General features: G+C 36.4%; 1 protein-coding gene across 1 annotated transcript; it reads right to left on the bottom strand.

Annotated features, from left to right (window-relative positions):
* Window positions 1-3,624: 3,624 nt before the first annotated feature.
* Window positions 3,625-6,345, bottom strand: LOC120135077 (plastoglobulin-1, chloroplastic-like). Its single transcript, XM_039151437.1, is given in 6 exon segments — window positions 3,625-3,734; window positions 3,813-3,992; window positions 3,995-4,024; window positions 4,027-4,141; window positions 4,994-5,189; window positions 5,698-6,345. Coding segments are annotated over 5 exon segments (1,089 nt in total). The 5' UTR covers window positions 6,285-6,345; the 3' UTR covers window positions 3,625-3,734; window positions 3,813-3,831.
* Between the last annotated feature and the right edge of the window lie 13,664 nt (window positions 6,346-20,009).

Below are 20,009 nucleotides of genomic sequence, written 5' to 3'. Positions count from 1 at the left end.
AGATCTTCGTCTTCAAAAGTCACGTCCATATTCATCAGATCAGTCACCAGCTGATTAAAGCTAGTAATGTGATCATTCATAGTGGTACCTGGTACATAGTTGAAGCGGAACAGTCTCTTTTTCATGTAGAGTTTGTTCTGACCGCTTTTCTTCAAAAATTTCTCCTCCAGTGCCTTCCACAATTTACTTGCAGAAGTTTCCTTAGAAAATGCATACTTCTGCTCTCTAGAAAGACACGATCGAATAGTACCACATGTCATTCTATTGATCCTCTTCCATTCTTTCTCCTCAACATCATCTGGTTTCTCTCCTTCAATAGCAATGTCTAGACCCTGCTAAAATAGGGCATCTAGAACCTCGCTTTGCCACATGCCGAAATGACCGGTGCCATCAAAAATCTCTACTGTAAATCTAACATTTGTCACAGCATTTCTTGCCAAAATTGAAGATGAAGAAGCGTCTGCCATTTCTGCTACAAATTCTATTTAATAGCTGCCAATGCAGAATGTCAATTATCCCAAGGAAATTTTTCTGATGTGGAAGATCAGCATAAGCCGCAACCACAGAGCATACTAAAATAAACCAAGAGCGCTGATACCAATTGTTGTGAAATTCGGGTTAATTTCCACCAATAACAGATTCACCTTGAAAACTATTATCTAGGTGACTAGTGTGAAAACGATTGTACTAAAAATCACCCCAAGGTAGATTCCCAGGAAAGAGGAGGGGTCACAATGGTCCCTCTTAAAACCCACTTTCCTTAGACAGAACTACCAAGACAAGTAATTTTAATAGGACAATAATTGACAACAACTATACCCGACAATAGCTATTAAATAGACATAAAAGAAAACACCAAAATATTTCACTAATAGAGGAAATATTACAAAGAGAGAAAAAATACAAATAGCCTTTAAAATAGAAGAATGCTTATATTTGTGGGATTATTAACTAAGGAGGAGGAGGGCTTTATTTATAACAAAAGAATTTCCCCTCCTCCTTATACACAACCAATGTGGGACTTTTGCCAAAAACCAACATGCACTTCATGGGAAATTGTTAACCAATGAGGAACGATTTCGTAGGCATTTAGTCTGGTCTTCTACATGTCGATTATGAAACGGTGAGGATGAAAGCATGGTTCATGTTCTTCGAAAATGCCCAGGTACTCGTGCGATTTGGAATCGTGTAATTGCTGGTGATAAAATGGATGACTTTATGAATATGCCTAATGAATCTTGGCTGCTTGCGAATGTTAATGGGGAGAATGAGTACCCGGTGAACCATCAAAATTGGGGTATCCTTTTCCTTATCCTCTGCTGGAAGATATGGAGAAGAAGGTGCAATTTTGTATTTCAGCCTAATTATGTTGACCGTGAGGACATACTGGTGCAATGTCGGGGATTGGTGAATGAGTTCATTAATAGCAAGGATACTTAACCGAGGCACAGCATGAAGAGGTGTCATCAGGATAAATGGCTAAAACTAGAGTTAAATTGGGTGAAGTTCAATACAGATGGAGCCGTTGGGAGACCTGGGAACATGGCGGCTGCGGGGGGAGCTTTGTGTATTGCTAATGGTGATTGGGTATTCGGTTTTTTCCCAAGCCTTGGCATATGTTCAGTCCTAAATGCGGAGTTATGGGTCATCCATGATGCATTATGTTACGCTTGGAACCTTGGAGTTAGGAAAATCGAAGTTGAAACTACTGTGCAGAAGCAATGAGAGTGATCAATCGGCATGGTGGAAGAGATGGTAATACCATAGGTTTCATTATTCATAAGATGCTGAACAGGAACTGGGAAGCGAGGATTCGTCAAATCAGACATGAAGCTAATAAAATGGTGGATAAGCTTGCTGGGATGGCTAGGAGATATCTGGTGGGAACAACTGCCTACTGTACTCCACCGAGGGAGGTGCTTATGCTAGTTGATATGGAGAAAACACCATAGCCAAGTTTTTTCATGTTGTATTACCGGGAAAAAATGAAGAGAAGTTTAGATTTCATATTCAAACTAAATTGTAAAGTTCCAAAATATAAAGGATAAACAGTAATTTTATCAAAAGATGGATTTGGTATAAACCATTAAAGAATTTCGCTTCTCACGCAATTTTAGTTACAGAATTTTACTTTGTTATGGACCAAATGATGAAGAGGAAAGATGAAGCATAGAGATTATAATTTTCTTATCTGAAAAAAGGAAATAGGGAAATTATCCATCAAGAATGACTCATAAAGCATGAAAAATGACAGAGAGAAGATATTTCCCTGATGAAGGGAAATTGTTCATATGAAGTTATTCTTGGGTAGTTGTAGAAGTTGAAGCCTCGCCAAAGACCCGAACTCAACATGTATCTCCCCTCCTACAGCATTTCCGATTAACTTCTCAGGGGATCGACCGCGAAGCTGTTGTTCCCAAGATCGTTCACCCTAGGGAACTTGAGGTTAGCTATGTGAGGAGAAACGTCATAAGCTAGACCTGCGACCGCATGTTACTCTTTGAAAAAGTATTTATTGTTTTTCATTATCATTCCCATAACAATGAATACTATGATTTGCATTTCGAACAAGCATGAATACATCATCTATAAGATAACTTCCGTTGTAAAAGTTCTTGGGCGTTTTTATACAATATCCTCTACTTCTCTCGATTTGTAATCCAATACACAAATCAATTGGTTCTGTTTAGGCTGGCTATATGTTGTGTATTATCAACGATTTCCACAGAAGTTAGTAAGATGATGTCTTGAGCAGTTACATATCCAAGACCTCATATTCGGGACCATTGGCACAAATAAAGGCGTCACGAGTTCCATACAAATTACATATCAATACAATTTCTTTCAAATTCATGAAAGTTTCATGTACTGATTCTTGAATACCTACTATGGTAAAATACTCGTGTGACATTTTCTCAATGCATGTTCCTTCTATTTCTCCAAGTAAAGCTCTTCCCATCGCAGTACCTATTGTGTTGGCTTGGCCTTTCATAAGTGGAGACATAATAAAGCCTTCTATTTCTCCAAGTAAAGCTCTTCGCATCGCAATACCTATTGTGTCGACTTGGCCTTTCGTGGAGACAGAATAAAGCGCCCATAGTAAAGACCTTACTATCTGTTCTTGATTCAACACACTTCCACTATAGTGTCCTAGTAGAGACTTTTACTTTCTCTCGAACTATAGTAATATTATTTGATCAGAACATTGAATCATTTATTTCTCTCAAAATCTCTTTTGTGTTTATTTCTACACACATCTTTTTTTAGGAGGTCTACAGCAATTATTTGGCATAGGGTTACATCCCGCACGAAATTACTCTTCGCCAGCTGCGGAATTGTTGTGAACCATTTCCAAGAGCTGAACTTCCTGTAAGGATCAACTTAGTAGCTTACAAAGAATGCAAGGGAGGAAAAGAGAGCAACTTAGTAGCTTTGATATCATGGTATTGGTAGGAAATTCGTGCCCATCCATCAGTATACGAATGATTTCATTACATTGGTTCTACTTCAACATTGACATGCAATAGAAAATACTAAACCCAACAAACAAGACGATTCAACTCGACGCCATTAGCAATAGACATAATCAACGGGTAATTTCTAGTCTAACGCTATAAGATACAATCACGAAATGAAACAGTTTGATTTCTACTTCAGTTCATCCGTATGTTTTGTATCATTTATATCCTACACTTGAGATGTTCAAGTTTTCAACAGAAAAAATCTCCTCTTCCCTTCAAGTAAAAAATGACGACAACAACAGTATGTATATAAAATGACGACAACAGTATGTATATCTCCTTCATAGATACATACGCATAATGCACATGGCTACTGCTCCAGAAGAGGGCTTCCCTGTCTAGCAAGCACGAAAAGACCACCATCCCCTCTTGATATCCGAAGATCTTCATCGAGGTACGTAGTCAGAAGCCAGGAACTTGATCGGTTGCCGGGAATGGGAATCTTAAGGGGTGGCTGACCAGAAATTGTCTTGAAATGTTTGCGACGAATTCCTGCAGTGGTTAAGAGATTGCTGCACAGGCAACAAACTAATTCTCTGACCAAAAATCTCTACGTCTGCAGGAAGATCAACGGTCGGTTTTACTTCTGGAGGTTGCAGTATGCCTTCCTTGAATTCAACCTGGATGTTTCGTGAAAGACTATAAGGACCTTAGGAGAAAATGTTCATAAATTAAGATTTCCAAACTCCAAAGGGTTTCAAGTGTAATAAACAGCACGTCAACCATACTCCAAATTCAATAATAAGACAACAATCATCATTATAATTCCTTTCAATTAACATTTTGCTTGCTCATGGATGTATCACACCAGCTGAAAATTCAATTAAAATGTCATACATGTCCATGTCCTATAGCATAAAGTGTATTCCGGTCCCTACAGTTCTAAAATAACAAAAAAGTCCATATACATTATAAAAAAACACAAAAATGCCATCTCTGTAACAGTTTGAAAAAAGAATGTTAATTTTGTGAGGTGAATTTAATTAAATGATGCAACGCTAATTTAAAATATGACTTAGCATTTTTAAATGACGTGGCACGTTCACTTGACCAAATGATGCTTAACCTGAATCATTGCATTTAACCAATTCATAAAGTATGAAATCATGTTAAGTACAACGGTTCAGGTTACACCACTTAAAAATGTCACATCCCACATCATTTAGTTAAGACAATCTCATAAAACTAAGATTCTTTTTAACTATTAAAATACTCTTTTCTAACATACAGGACCTTAGCTCATTTTGTATTACAGGTGCCAAAATACATTTCATGTTATAGTACAGGGGCCTATACAATACTTTTACCCTGGAAATTCATAGGAAAATTTTGATCCAATCAACATAAATTTTGTTGGATAACACACTTCCCATTTTCTTTGTAATGAAGCCGGTCTTGACAAATTCCACACACACATATATACACACACAAGTGCGCGCGCATATAACAACAGGGCTTAATTTAGGAATCACCTGTATTCTTGAAGGAGATCTGACTTCAAAGGTAGCAGATGCACTAAAAGAGAAATCAGCAAAAGGGCCAGACAATGTGGTGGAGTTGACAATAGATCGACTAGCCGTATCAATTGTTTGGCTTATACTTTTCACTTTTAATAGTGGGGTTGCACCGGCTGCCAGAAGTGGCAACAGCTCAGAAAATGCTGTATACCTGATAGATTAGGGATACAAATTATACAAAACAATCACAAGGAGGGACAAATAAACAAGAGATGAGAACATGTGTTAATTCATGTAATAGCATTATTTACAATCATGAACTTATCAGTTATCAACAAGGCTCCATTCAATGATGAGCCCCAAAACATGTAATGAAGCTAATGTCTATGCAAATAATGACAAAAATTCGGGCCTTAAATAAATGCATGGATCTTCGTCTCATTCGGAACAAGTGTGATTACCGTGGTCCATACGGCTGGTGGATCGAACACCGGACAACCCAACAATAAATAAAGAAATATTTCCAATTCAATCAGCACCCAACAATCGTTTAAAAGTTTTACAAGTGGATCTTAACTCATATAAGTTCGTCATTAAAATTTTAAATGTTCCTTCCCTTAAAATTTTACAAATTTGTCCACCTATCATCGTCCACATAACATAAAATCATTCGTTCGTCTATACATATAACGATTGTGTTAAATAAAGAAGACACTCACAGCAAAATCCAGTTGCCATCAAGAAGCTGAGTAGTCTCAACGGGAGCCGGGGTCGGGCTAACCGCTTCCAACTGACTAACTAACTCCAAAACCTCGGCCCTTAACTCCTGACTCGCCCGAAATCCCAACTCGGTCCCATAAACCGAATCCACCAAGCACCTCTTCAAATCCGAGACCCCATCATCAACTCGCTCCCTCTCCTCTTTCCCCGCCGCATCGGAAGCTCCTCCTTGGGCAGCGGCGGTACCATTACCCTTCTCAACATACTCTTCCTCCCACTCGTCCTCGTTCCTCGGAGGATCGTAATCCGGGAGTTTGGTGGGTTCGGGTTCCGTTCCAAGCTCCGATTCTTCACCCCATTCATCGGTTATGTTAATCGGAGTGGGGGTTTCTCGGTCGGGATCGGATTCGGGAGTGGGGTCGGATTGGGGGCTGGAAATGGAGATGAAGGGAGGTGACCTGAGGGGGCTTCGGGGTTTAAGCGGGAGGGAAAACGAGGGTTTAGGGGTTTGAGAGAATAAAGTGTTGCGTTTAAGGGATTGGGAGAGGAAGAGAGAAGAAGATTGCGCGGTGAAGAAAAGCGCCATTTTTGTTTTGGTTTTCAGTCTTGTGCTGCGCTCATAGACTCAATAGTTCTCTCGTGGTTTCCAAACAAAAATAAACCATATTTTCTCATCGGAAAATCTTAGATTTTTTTTCCTCTTATAATTAATTAATTAACTTTTTATTTTATCAACTTTTACTTTTCCATTTTTATCCCAAATTTCCTTTTTAATGGTTCACTCAAATTCTGATTTTATCATATCTATCAAATTATAATTTTTTATTTATTGGAGATGTGTGTTTCTAACCACCATAGTCATTTTTTCTATTCAATAAAAAAACATAAATTTTGTGGGGTTTTTTTACGAATTTAATTTTATAATTTAAATAACTGATGGTGGTCGGTCAGTCAAACTTTGAAAATATGTTTTTGGCAATCTCGTAGTCGATGGCATACCATATCATAGTTGACGTGTATTTGATTCGATTAGGTTTGATTTTATATTAAATTATGAATAGTAGTTTTTAATTCATTTTGATTTTACGGTTTTTAACTGTTTATTATTTTTCAAATTAAACATTTGAAAAAAAAGTAAATTTAAAGCTTAAATCGAATGTAAATATATAAATTTAAATTTATAAAAAATATATCGTTAATTTTAAGATTTTATTTATTTAAATGTGTTTTATAATAAATTCAAAAATGAATTCGTTTTGAATATTTATTAATTCGATTTGATTCGTTCAAACGGTTTCCATATAAAAAAATCAAAATCGAACTCTATACTTATTTTTTAAACCGAATTAGAACCAAACTATATAATTATGTTCGAATCATTTTTCGATTTTCTTGGTTTAGTTGCCGGCGCTAACGATTTATATTCTCATCAAACCAAATAATTATGAACAGCTAAAACCAGATTCAAACTAGCATCGTATTTCAAATGAAAACCCAACAATATGCCTTGATGAACAAATTTTGTCATTGCATTGGGCAAATTGCATTACCATAAAGTTTAACAATAAAACCAACGATTAGTTGGTCTAGTCGGATGAGACACTAGATGTCATACTCTGCCCATAATTTTCCACTAGAAAAATATATATATAAATAATAAGCATTATAAATAAAATAATAAACACTATAAATATTAAATATAGAGCACTAGAGTAAAATAATGGGACATGAGGTTTTAAACGTTTAAAATATATTAGTGGTAGATAGTGGATTAATCACTATGAGTTTTATACATTAAAACAATGTTAGTGCATATAGTGGATTAATCACTAAGCAATAATATATTTGTTTTAAATGTTTAAAATAATAGAGGGTTTTATTGGTTTTAAAATATGGGTGATTACCCATGTTTTGCAGATTCAATTTTATTCGAGTGTTAAACTCATTTTTCCCTCACTTAAGCTAGTTTTCGCCCCTCCTTCTCCTCCTCCTTGTTCCAGCCGGCGGTGGACGTCACCACCACCTACATCGGATGCACCCGGCCTCCGTGAAGCGATTCCGACCAATCTCGCTCCGAAATCGGTCATAGTTAGGCCAAATAGAGAAGGTAAATAGACACTCAAAACCTCGATCGTCATTTTTAATTTTGTCGATTCCGACCATTTCAACGACCATCTTGTTTCGTCTGTTCGTCGTAGGTAAAGTCAGATCGTTTAATCTGAATAATATTTCAGTGTTTAGATTGAAAACATATTATATTTGTTGGTTTAGATTATTGATAAATAGTTTTAAAAGAGTGACTATTATGTAATTAATTTCGGTTATGGTGGTATTTTAGTAAATATTGTTAAAAAAATGTTAGTTTCGTAAATACTGTTATGAAGGTGTTAGTTGCGTAAATATTTCGAAAAAAAAGTGATTTTGGTAATTATTTTGAAAAAAAATGATATTTTGATAATTATTTCAAAAAATGGTACGTAATTAATTTTAAAAGGTGCTAATTTTGTAAATAAATTTATTTTAAGGTGCTATTTTGTAAAAGTTAACTATTAATTGTGAGCACCTTTGACCAGCGTTGACCAGCTAGTAAACGACCGTTGAATTTTTTTCGGGTATACCTATTTTGATAGTTTCCGACGTCCCAAAACCGTTTCCGAAGTCCGTTTCGCCAAATTCGAACCCTAAGGCCTCCAAATCGTCAGTCAAACCCGTTGAATGCTTATATACTTAAAAATTTTAGCTTTGAACAATTAAGTAAGACTTGGGGCTGATAAATTATTATTGTTTGAAGGAACAAGAGACTCTCCGGATCGTTCGACAGCTCGACCCAGCTCTTTTAGATCAGTTAAACCACCTGTGCCAGTATTCACCCGTAAGACCCGTAAATTTTATGATTTTAGAGATTTATTTTGTTACCCATTAGTAATATAGTGTTATTATAAATTAGGTTCGAAAACTGTGGTAGAGCGTGGCGAGGCCAGCAATCACTAGATCTACTATTTGAACATATTATCGAGGTGTGTTCCCTAAGTACTATTTAATTGTTTTATATGTTTTGAAATATGGTACATTGAAAGCTATGATTTACTATTTATTGATGGTTTATGGACAATGACTGATATATGACTATTGATTTTCACTGATAAATAATAACGGTGTTTACTGATTTATGGAAATTATGCTTACTGCATAAATAGTATTTTTGAAATACTGATTTTGGGTTGGATTGAATTACGGAGGTATAGCTCTGATCAAGCTGGTAAACCTTACGGACTTAATAGACTCTTGGGTAGGCTCACGAGCCCCAAGACGCTCTATTAGGTTGGCCCCCTATGCTGTGTGCTTAGGGTAAGCCCTATAGACTTACGGACTTAAGGATACAGGCCCCAAAGCCTATCCTTAGGTTGGCTTCCTTTTTGCTGTGTGCTTAAGGAAAGCCCTATTGGACGCAGTTCTGGGGAACTGCGGATGGTGTACAGGAGAAGGGTTTTATACTATGAGTTTCAAAAGTTAAATTTTATGATGATTTTATGAATCATTACTCGTTTATTGTACCTACTATGATTTTATTGTACTATTGGGACACACTGAGCCTAACTCACTTTTCGAAAATGTTTTCCCCCTTTCAGATACTATTGGTTAGATACCCCGGATCAAGCACTTGGAGGATCAACATATATCTTGAAGTGCATCTATTTGTAATGCTTTTATATTTCAAGTTAACTTTATTTTGGTAACATGGGCCTTTGTTTGAAGTATTTGTTTCAGAAATGAACATTGTTTTCACTACTGATATTTGGTTTATGGGGATCCAAATTTTATGACATGTTTTAAAAATTAAAGTTTTAACTATTTAGTTTTATATTCATGAGTTAGATTTTATCATATTTTATTATATCATTTGATAAATGTATTTATAATATGATTTACATTGATTGAATAAGGGTTTCGAAAAATGTCTTTAAAAATCATGGATGTGATCTGCTAGACTTAGCCGAAACGCATAGGTTGGGTTTAGGGGGTTATATTTATTGGTATCAGAGCTTTTGGTTTTTAAACCTCGGACTGTGTATGAGTCCAAATTGAAAATACTGTATTGAAATATTTTACAAAACAAGTTACTAAGGCCATGTCACAAATTTTTTTTATGATTTAAATTGTGTTCGAGACTCCAAGTGCTTATCTAACTCTAAGTTTCATCTTCTGTAGTAAACACCAAAATGAGTACTAGACGTGGACGTCGAACTAGTCGTGGGTGAGGTCGAGTAGCTAGATTCGCAGACTCAATCAATGAGATTCGTGTAGATCCCTCATCTCCGACAGGTGATCCTGCTCCTACGACCCCGACGAATTTACCTCCTGCCGCTGGTATTGACATGACTACACCGATCATAGGAGCGACTGATATTGAGTTTGAGTCTACCAGAGTTGCTTTGGATGAGAATTTTGGTAGACAATTTCTGCAGTTGATTCAGGGAGCGGTCAGAGATGCTGGCGTTGTTTCCGAGGTTCCTATTTCGCAGACTTTGATTGCCAATAGAGTTAGAACTTTTGGGGGACAGATTGGTGGAGTTCCTACTGAAGCGGAAGATTGGCTCCAGGATACTGAGAGACGCATGGATTAGTTGGGTTTAGACCCAACTAAGAGATATTTGGGTGCATTTGCGATATTAGATGGCAATGCCCACACCTGGTGGGAGTCAGTGACTAGTAGTGTTACTACCGATCGTTTGACCTGAGATTTCTTTAAGGAGCGCTTTCGGAGCTGTTTTCTGGGAGAGCGTTATTTAGCTCAGAGGCGACAGCAGTTTCAGGATCTGGTTCAGGGAGACATGACTGTTTCCGAGTATGAGATCGAGTTTTTGAAGTTACTGAAGTATGGATTCAGTATGGTACCTACCGAGAGAGATCGATGCCGTAAATTTGCCCTTGGACTCAGATACGAGCTGCGTAGGCAGGTTATGACCCATCAGGATGAGATTTTTGACGTGCTGGTGGGCAGAGCGAATGATGCTGAGGAGGTTGAGACCTTAGCTCCAGTTAGAGACCGTGTTGATCGAGAGCGGCCTGGGAAATATTCTGGCCCGAACGAGTTCTCTGCACGTCCTGGAAAGAAGACTTGTACTTCGGGTCCTTTGAGAAGCAATACCAGTTCTAGGCCTGCAGTATCTTCACCTTTAGTTGTCAGTCGAGGTGGTTCCTCGTCGTTTTATCAAGGGCCCCTTTGTGAGTATTGTGGTAGTCGACACAGAGGAGAGTGTCGTAAGAAGATGGGTCTTTGCTATCAGTGTGGATCTAGTGGTCATTTCCTGAGGGATTATCCACAACTAGCTTCGTCTGAGCGGACTACTACTCAAACTCCTGCACGTTCCCAGGCATCAGTTCAGACTCCAGCCAGAGGTCGTAGTCAGGGAAGACCTTCCGGATCAGCATACAGAGCAGATAGTAGAGTCCGACCTCAGCAGAATAGAGAGCCAATAGTTTCTGAGGCTAGACAGCCAGCTTTGGTTTATGCCACCAGACGTCGGGTTGATAGAGATGAGCCTGAGGTTATTGCAGGTACATTTACTATTTATTCTATTCCATATTTTGCATTACTGGACAATGGCTCCACTCACTCCTATGTATCGAGTTCAGTATCTAGAAATCTTCAGATTCCGATTGAGAACACTGAAAATATTGTTACAGTTACGAGTCCAGTAGGACAGGCAGTATTAGTGAATAAAGTATTTCGGCGTTGTCCTCTGGAGGTTCAGGGAGAAATTTTTCTCGCTGATCTTATGGAGCTTCCTTTGGAGGAGTTCGATCTAATTCTTGGGATGGATTGGTTGATTAAACACAAGGTAAATCTGGATTGTGAATACAAAAGAGCTACTCTGAAGACTTCAGATGGTCGTACTGTTGTGTTAATTGGTGAACGACGTGGCTATCTCTCCAATATAGTTTCAGCTATGGAAATTGATCGTATGATCAGGAAGGGATATGAGACTTTCATTACCTGTATTTTGAACACTAAAGTTTCCTTGTCCACGATCAAGGAGATTCGTACAGTTAGCAAGTTTCCTGATGTCTTTCTGGAGGAGTTGCCTGGGTTACCTCCTGATAGAGAGGTAGAGTTCGAGATTGAGACATATCCAGGATCTGCACCTATTTCCATGGCACCTTATCGCATGACTCCAAAGGAACTTAAAGAGTTGAAGGTCCAATTGCAAGAATTATTCGATAGAGGATTTATTCGGCATAGTACCTCACCCTGGGGAGCTCCAGTTCTGTTCGTGAAAAAGAAGGATGGGTCGCTAAGGCTATGTATTGACTATCGGAAGTTGAACAAGTTGACGGTCAAGAATAAGTACCCATTACCGAGGATTGATGACTTATTTGATCAGTTACGAGGAGCTACAATATTTTCTAAGATTGATCTTCGTTCGGGGTATTATCAATTGAAAGTTAAAGGATCCGATGTTGCAAAGACGGCCATTCGCACTAGATATGGTCATTATGAATTCTTAGTAATGCCTTTTGGATTGACAAACGCTCCTACAGCTTTCATGGATTTGATGAATCGTGTGTTCCGGTCATATTTGGATCAATTTGTGGTCGTATTCATCGATGATATTCTGATCTATTCTCGTACTGAGACAGAGCATGACGAACATTTGAAGATCGTTCTGCGGACTTTGAGAGAGCATCGTCTATATGCCAAACTAAACAAGTGTGAGTTTTGGCTTTAAGAAGTGTCGTTTCTGGGGCATATTATTTCTGCGCGAGGTGTTCAGGTTGATCCAAGCAAGATCGAGGCTATTATGAACTGGAAACGACCCAAGAACTTCTCTGAGATTCGCAGTTTCTTGGGCTTGGATGGATATTATAGACGTTTTGTCGAGGGCTTCTCGATCATTGCTGCTCCTTTGACAAAGTTGTTAAGGAAGAATGTGACGTTTGACTGGGGTGAGGCACAACAGGAGAGCTTTGAGAAATTAAAGGTGGTTTTGACTCAAGCACCAGTACTGATTCAATCAGAGTCCGGGAATGATTTTACAGTGTATAGTGATGCGTCACATTCAGGACTTGGCTGTGTTCTAATGCAGGAATGTAAGGTGGTGGCTTATGTATCCCGTCAACTGCGACCGCATGAGTGTAATTATCCTACTCATGATTTGGAGTTAGCAGCAGTGATTTTTGCCTTGAAGATTTTGAGACATTATCTTTATGGAGAGAAGTGTTACATTTTCACGGATCATAAGAGCTTAAAGTATCTTCTGACCCAGAAGGAGCTTAATTTAAGACAACGGCGCTGGCTAGAGCTTCTGAAGGATTATGATTGTGTGATTGATTATCACCCTGGTAAAGCTAACATTGTGGCGGATGCTTTGAGTCGAAAAGTGGTATCGGAGTTAAGGTCTTTAATGGCCAGGATGAATTTATATGACGATGGCACTCTGTTAGCAGAATTGCAAGTTAAGCCTACTTTGGTTGATGAAATCAAAGTTAAGCAATCCCTTGATAGCTCATTGCTTTCCATTTTTGAGCAAGTAGAGCAAGGGACAAGCTTAGATTACACCCTTGATCAAGATGAAGTGTTATGCTTCAAAGGTCGATATTGTGTGCCTGATGATGCTGAGTTGAGGCAGACTATCCTTACTGAGGCTCATAGTAGTCCTTATGCTATGCACCCCGGTGGAGATAAGATGTACCGGAATTTAAGAGAGAGATATCATTGGGTCGGCATGAAGAAGGATATCTCAGATTTTGTGGCTAGGTATTTGACTTGCCAACAGGTTAAGGCAGAACATCAACACCCGTCAGGTTTGCTACAGCCTATCAAGATTCCTGAATGGAAATAGGAGCGTATTACAATGGATTTTGTTACTGGCTTACCTATGAATCCCTCGAAAAAGGATTCAGTTTGGGTAATTGTTGACAGACTTACAAAGTCAGCTCACTTCATTCCTGTGCGGGTAAACTATACTTTGGACAAGCTGGCGAGATTGTATATTTCAGAGATTGTCAGATTGCATGGTGTTCCATTTTCTATTATTTCTGATCGAGATCCGAGATTTACTTCGAGATTTTGGAAGGCGCTACATACGGCTATGGGAACAAGATTGGATTATAGTACATCCTTTCACCCACAAACTGATGGTCAATCTGAGAGAGTAATTCAGATTCTGGAGGATATGTTACGGGGTTGTGTAATTGATTTTAGTGGTAGCTGGGAGAACTTTTTGCCGTTGGCTGAATTTGCTTACAATAACAGTTACCAGACCAGCATTCGTATGGCACCATACGAAGCACTCTATGGGCGTAGATGTCGCACTCCGATTTGTTGGACTGAGTTGCGTGATAGGAAGACTTTGGGACCTGAGTTAGTACAAGAGACGAAGGATACAGTCAGATTGATCCGTGACCGTCTGAAAGAGGCATTTGATAGGCAGAAGTCTTATGCAGATCAGAGAAGGAAGGATATACAGTTTGAGGTTGGAGATCAGGTCTTTTTAAAGGTATCCCCGTGGAAGAAAGTACTGAGATTTGGGCGTAAGGGAAAGTTAAGTCCAAGATTTATTGGACCATTTTGTATATTGAAGAGGGTGGGACCTGTTGCATATCAGCTGAAGTTGCCTCCCCAGCTCATTCGTATTCATGATGTCTTTCATGTGTCTATGTTGAGGCGATACCGTCCAGATCCAGGTCACATCATTCAGGTTGAAGAGGTAGAGCTGAGACCTGATTTATCCTATGAGGAAGAGCCCATTCAGATCTTAGAAAGGGACGAGCGAGTTCTTCGGAATAGACGTATCCCAATGGTCAAAGTTTAATGGAGTAATCGAGGCCCCTCAGAAGCTACTTGGGAGACATTGGAGTCAATGGAGGCTCAGTTTCCTCAGTTATTTTCATAAGGTAAATTTCGAGGACGAAATTTCTTTTAGAGGGGGAGAATTGTCACACTCTGCCCATACTTTTCCACTAGAAAAATATATATATAAATAATAAGCATTATAAATAAAATAATAAACACTATAAATATTAAATATAGAGCACTAGAGTAAAATAATGGGGCATGGGGTTTTAAACGTTTAAAATATGTTAGTGGTAGATAGTGGATTAATCACTATGAGTTTTATACATTAAAACAATGTTAGTGCAGATAGTGGATTAATCACTAAGCAATAATATTGTTTTAAATGTTTAATAATAGAGGGTTTTATTGGTTTTAAAATATGGGTGATTACCCATGTTTTGCAGATTCAGTTTTATTCGAGTGTTAAACTCATTTTTCCCTCACTTAAGCTAGTTTTCGCCCCTCCTTCTCCTCCTCCTTGTTCCAGCCGGCGGTGGACGTCACCACCACCTACATCGGATGCACCCGGCCTCCGTGAAGCGATTCCGACCAATCTCGCTCCGAAATCGGTCATAGTTAGGCCAAATAGAGAAGGTAAATAGACACTCAAAACCCCGATCGTCATTTTTAATTTTGTCGATTCCGACCATTTCAACGACCGTCTTGTTTCGTCTGTTCGTCGTAGGTAAAGTCAGATCGTTTAATCTGAATAATATTTCAGTGTTTAGATTGAAAACATATTATATTTGTTGGTTTAGATTATTGATAAATAGTTTTAAAAGACTGACTATTATGTAATTAATTTCGGTTATGGTGGTATTTTCGTAAATATTGTTAAAAAAATGTTAGTTTCGTAAATACTGTTATGAAGGTGTTAGTTGCGTAAATATTTCGAAAAAAAAGTGATTTTGATAATTATTTTGAAAAAAATGATATTTTGGTAATTATTTCGAAAAATGATACTATTTTCGTAATTAATTTTAAAAGGGTGCTAATTTTGTAAATAAATTTATTTTAAGGTGCTATTTTGTAAAAGTTAACTATTAATTGTGAGCACCTTTGACCAGCGTTGACCAGCTAGTAAACGACCGTTGACTTTTTTTCGGGTATACCTATTTTGACAGTTTCCGACGTCCCAAAACCGTTTCCGAAGTCCGTTTCGCCAAATTCGAACCCTAAGGCCTCTAAATCGTCAGTCATACCCGTTGAATGCTTATATACTTAAAAATTTTAGCTTTGAACAATTAAGTAAGACTTGGGGCTGATAAATTATTATTGTTTGAAGGAACAAGAGACTCTTCGGATCGTTCGACAGCTCGACCCAGCTCTTCTAGATCAGTTAAACCACCTGTGCCAGTATTCACCCGTAAGACCCGTAAATTTTATGATTTTAGAGATTTATTTTGTTACCCATTAGTAATATAGTGTTATTATAAATTAGGTTCGAAAACTGTGGTAGAGCGTGGTGAGGCCAGCAATCACTAGATCTACTATTTGAACATATTATCGAGGTGTGTTCCCTAAGTACTATTTAATTGTTTTATATGTTTTGAAATATGGTACATTGAAAGCTATGATTTACTGTTTATTGATGGTTTATGGACAATGACTGATATATGACTATTAATTTTCACTGATAAATAATAACGGTGTTTACTGATTTATGGAAATTATGCTTACTGCATAAATAGTATTTTTGAAATACTGATTTTGGGTTGGATTGAATTAAGGAGGTATAGCTCTGATCAAGCTGGTAAACCTTACGGACTTAATAGACTCTTGGGTAGGCTCACGAGCCCCAAGACGCTCTATTAGGTTGGCCCCCTATGCTGTGTGCTTAGGGTAAGCCCTATAGACTTACAGACTTAAGGATACAGGCCCCAAAGCCTATCCTTAGGTTGGCTTCCTTTTTGCTGTGTGCTTAAGGAAAGCCCTATTGGACGCAGTTCTGGGGAACTGCGGATGGTGTACAGGAGAAGGGTTTTATACTATGAGTTTCAAAAGTTAATTTTTATGATGATTTTATGAATCATTACTCGTTTATTGTACCTACTATGATTTTATTGTACTATTGGGACACACTGAGCCTAGTTCACTTTTCGAAAATGTTTTCCCCCTTTCAGATACTGTTGGTTAGATACCCCAGATCAAGCACTTGGAGGATCAACATATATCTTGAAGTGCTTCTATTTGTAATGCTTTTATATTTCAAGTTGACTTTATTTTAGTAACATGGGCCTTTGTTTGAAGTATTTGTTTCAGAAATGAACATTGTTTTCACTACTGATATTTGGTTTATGGTGATCCAAATTTTATGACATGTTTTAAAAATTAAAGTTTTAACTATTTAGTTTTATATTCATGAGTTAGATTTTATCATAATTTATTATATCCTTTGATAAATGTATTTATAATGTGATTTTACATTGATTGAATAAGGGTTTCGGAAAATGTCTTTAAAAATCATGGATGTGATCTGCTAGACTTAGTCGAAACGCATAGGCTGGGTTTAGGGGGTTACACTAGATCTCTTAAGTAAGATAAGATATTCAAATTATGACAATTGTAAATAGAGTAAACTGGATTAGAAAGGTAATCATTGTCTCTATAATATCCGATCCGGATTAGTTAATCAATAGAACAGATAACGATCTATAAATCTCGGATCATAATAATCAAAGTGTTCATTTATATTTTATAAAACTAATACTTTTATTTTAAAAAAATTAAAATATACATTTTTTATCTTACGAGATACATTGATCAATGAATGTGTCATTTCGAAAATTGATAAAAACAATTATATTTAAAAAATAATTTTATAGGATATTTTTCAAAAAAAATATTATTTAGATTATACTTTTAAATTTTGCATTTGAAAATTAATAATCGTATCCTCTTTTCCCTTTTTTTTGTCCGAACGATCCTTAAGCTCGGGAACACCACTCGATTTAAAATTTGGGAAAATTCGGGGTTTATTTTTAAAACAAGTTTGGAGTCGCCATCGATCTTTGTGTTAGATAGGTCGAACACCTAAAAATGCATTTTAAAATAATTTTACGAAAAATCGTTTAAAAATACAAAATTGGTCTGCATTTAACCATAAATTTATTTTTAAGAGTTCGATAATCGGTTACACGTGGGGAAGGATGAGCACCCTACAACACCCAAAATTTATACTTTTCGATTATATATAGTCTAAATGACATTTTTTTACAAATTTGAATTCTAAATTTGACTTACAATCCTTTTATTTCTACGAGGTTAAAAAAGTGAGTGAATCTCTTTTAAAATGTCTTGACTCTATGAAATATTTCAATTCACCCAGTTTTATTTGAAGGGTATGTCCTCTTACTAGTGAATTAACGAAGATTGAAACCCAATCATATTGAGCGCAATTTCATTAACTCACGGCGCAATATAATATTGCCCATAATTATTTTGGAAAACCTAAAAGAGAATGCATGATTTATGAATGCAGCATTAATAAATGTGATGTATAGGATGAATGTAATATTGATAAAAAATTAAAATTAGCTGATCATATTCCCATATTTAATGGAGTAAGGGGGAGGTCGGGTAGTAAGCTGTTCTCAATGCTAGGTTGAGAGCAACTTCCGTGGAAGACCTCCGGCAATTATGAATTGCCCACCATGGGACTCGATCCCACGACCACAAGATTAAGAGCCTTGCACTCTACCAACTGAGCTGGACGAGATATCTCTTCACGCTTGCGTCCTAAAAAAAGGCAATCCGGGTTTTTTGATGCTTTCCCTATAGATTGCTCTTTGTTTGAGATGTTACCACAAAATAAAATATACTTTGTTTCTAGTAAAATAATTTTATTATATTAAATATAACTACAAATAAAAAGATTCTTTTATTTAAAACTAAATGAAATAAACTTATATATATTTTCTAAAAAATATAAAGTATAGATAAATAATAAATAATAATAAAAATAAAAATATTTTTTATTCGAATAACATTCGGAATAACACTCCAGGATTTTGAAACTCTTCCATAGGTTAGTTGAAAAAAATCAATGATCATATAAACACCAAAACATTGAAAAGACATATTAATAAATTAATAAAAAACACAATACATATGTAATAAAGTAAAGATGCCACCTTTAATAAAATATATGTACATAAAATATTTTATATATTTAATACCAAATATTTACAGCTATTTAAAAACTACTTAAAATCTAATATATATATAAGGACTAATATAAATAACAAAGAAAATACAGGGACTAAAACAATTTGAACCATTTGAAATCAGGATTAATAATAATAATAATAATAATTATAATAAATATAGTCAATAATAATTATAACTAATAGTAATATTTACCAAAATAAAATTTGAAATAATACCCGGCGAAAAGGTTGTTTACATTTTTCATACGATTTAGTATAGAAATGGCATACAAAATTTGGTAAAAGTATGATTATTATTTAGGGGCAGAATCATAAGTAAAACAGAAAAATAGTAAAACAAAGGGGTAAATTATACAAATGGTCCCCAATTACGAGATGTTATTTTGTTAAGTCCTCCAACTATAGGCATTGTTCAGTTGAATCCCTTGATTATTAAATGTTACAAAATGATCTATTTTGAGTCATTGACTATTAAAAGTTATATAATGATTGTCCCATTATTTATATGTTCCAAATTCATATTTTTTTGTTAAAATATTAACGGTCGTCTGAGTTGTATGTTAACTTGTTAATTTAGATATAATAAATCATTTAATAATCTACTGATATCACCGTTACTTTCAAGCACTGAATCGATAGTAAATTTCAAGAATTGATTCGATGTCATAATATAAACTAAGAGTCAACCAACAAAATACAGCTTAAACGATTTCATGATCAGACTTTATTATATCTCAATTAACAACATAGACTATTATCAATTTTTTAATAAAAAACGAGATTAGAACTTATAAATAAGCAAATAATTATATTGTAACTTTTGATATACTATGGTTTAATAAAGTAACGTTCAATGATCGATCAACTATTTTATAATTTTTAATAATCAAAATACGATACAAAAAAAATACCGTATAATCGAGGTATCATTTGTTTGCGTTACCCCGGAAAACAATTCAAAACACAGTGAAGCTTTCTATCGATTTGAGCACGAGGGAGTGAGCAAGACTCCACTTTAACTCCGTCAGTCATATCGGTTCACACAGTCAGTTCTACAAAGGAGGAAGCGTCGGCTGACACGTACGGAAGGTCACACTCGCACGTGCGAAACCACCTCGATCTCCCTCTTGTATTCCCCAAGCATCAAATTCTTTATCGTTCGCTCGCACGCTTTTTTTTTCCCACAGCGTAAAGAAAAAGAGAAAAAAAAAACTCTCCTCTCCACGGTCACATATTTATTCACACACTAAAAAGAATAAAAAAATCTGGCACTCATTTCTGTCTCTATACAATAACAAAGTAG

The sequence above is a fragment of the Hibiscus syriacus genome, unplaced genomic scaffold, assembly GCF_006381635.1.
Source record: "Hibiscus syriacus cultivar Baekdansim isolate YM2019G1 unplaced genomic scaffold, ASM638163v2 tig00110602_pilon, whole genome shotgun sequence".
Classification (NCBI taxonomy): domain Eukaryota; kingdom Viridiplantae; phylum Streptophyta; class Magnoliopsida; order Malvales; family Malvaceae; genus Hibiscus; species Hibiscus syriacus.
The sequence above is the reverse complement of the archived record's forward strand: the minus strand, read 5'-3'. Positions and strand labels throughout refer to the sequence as shown.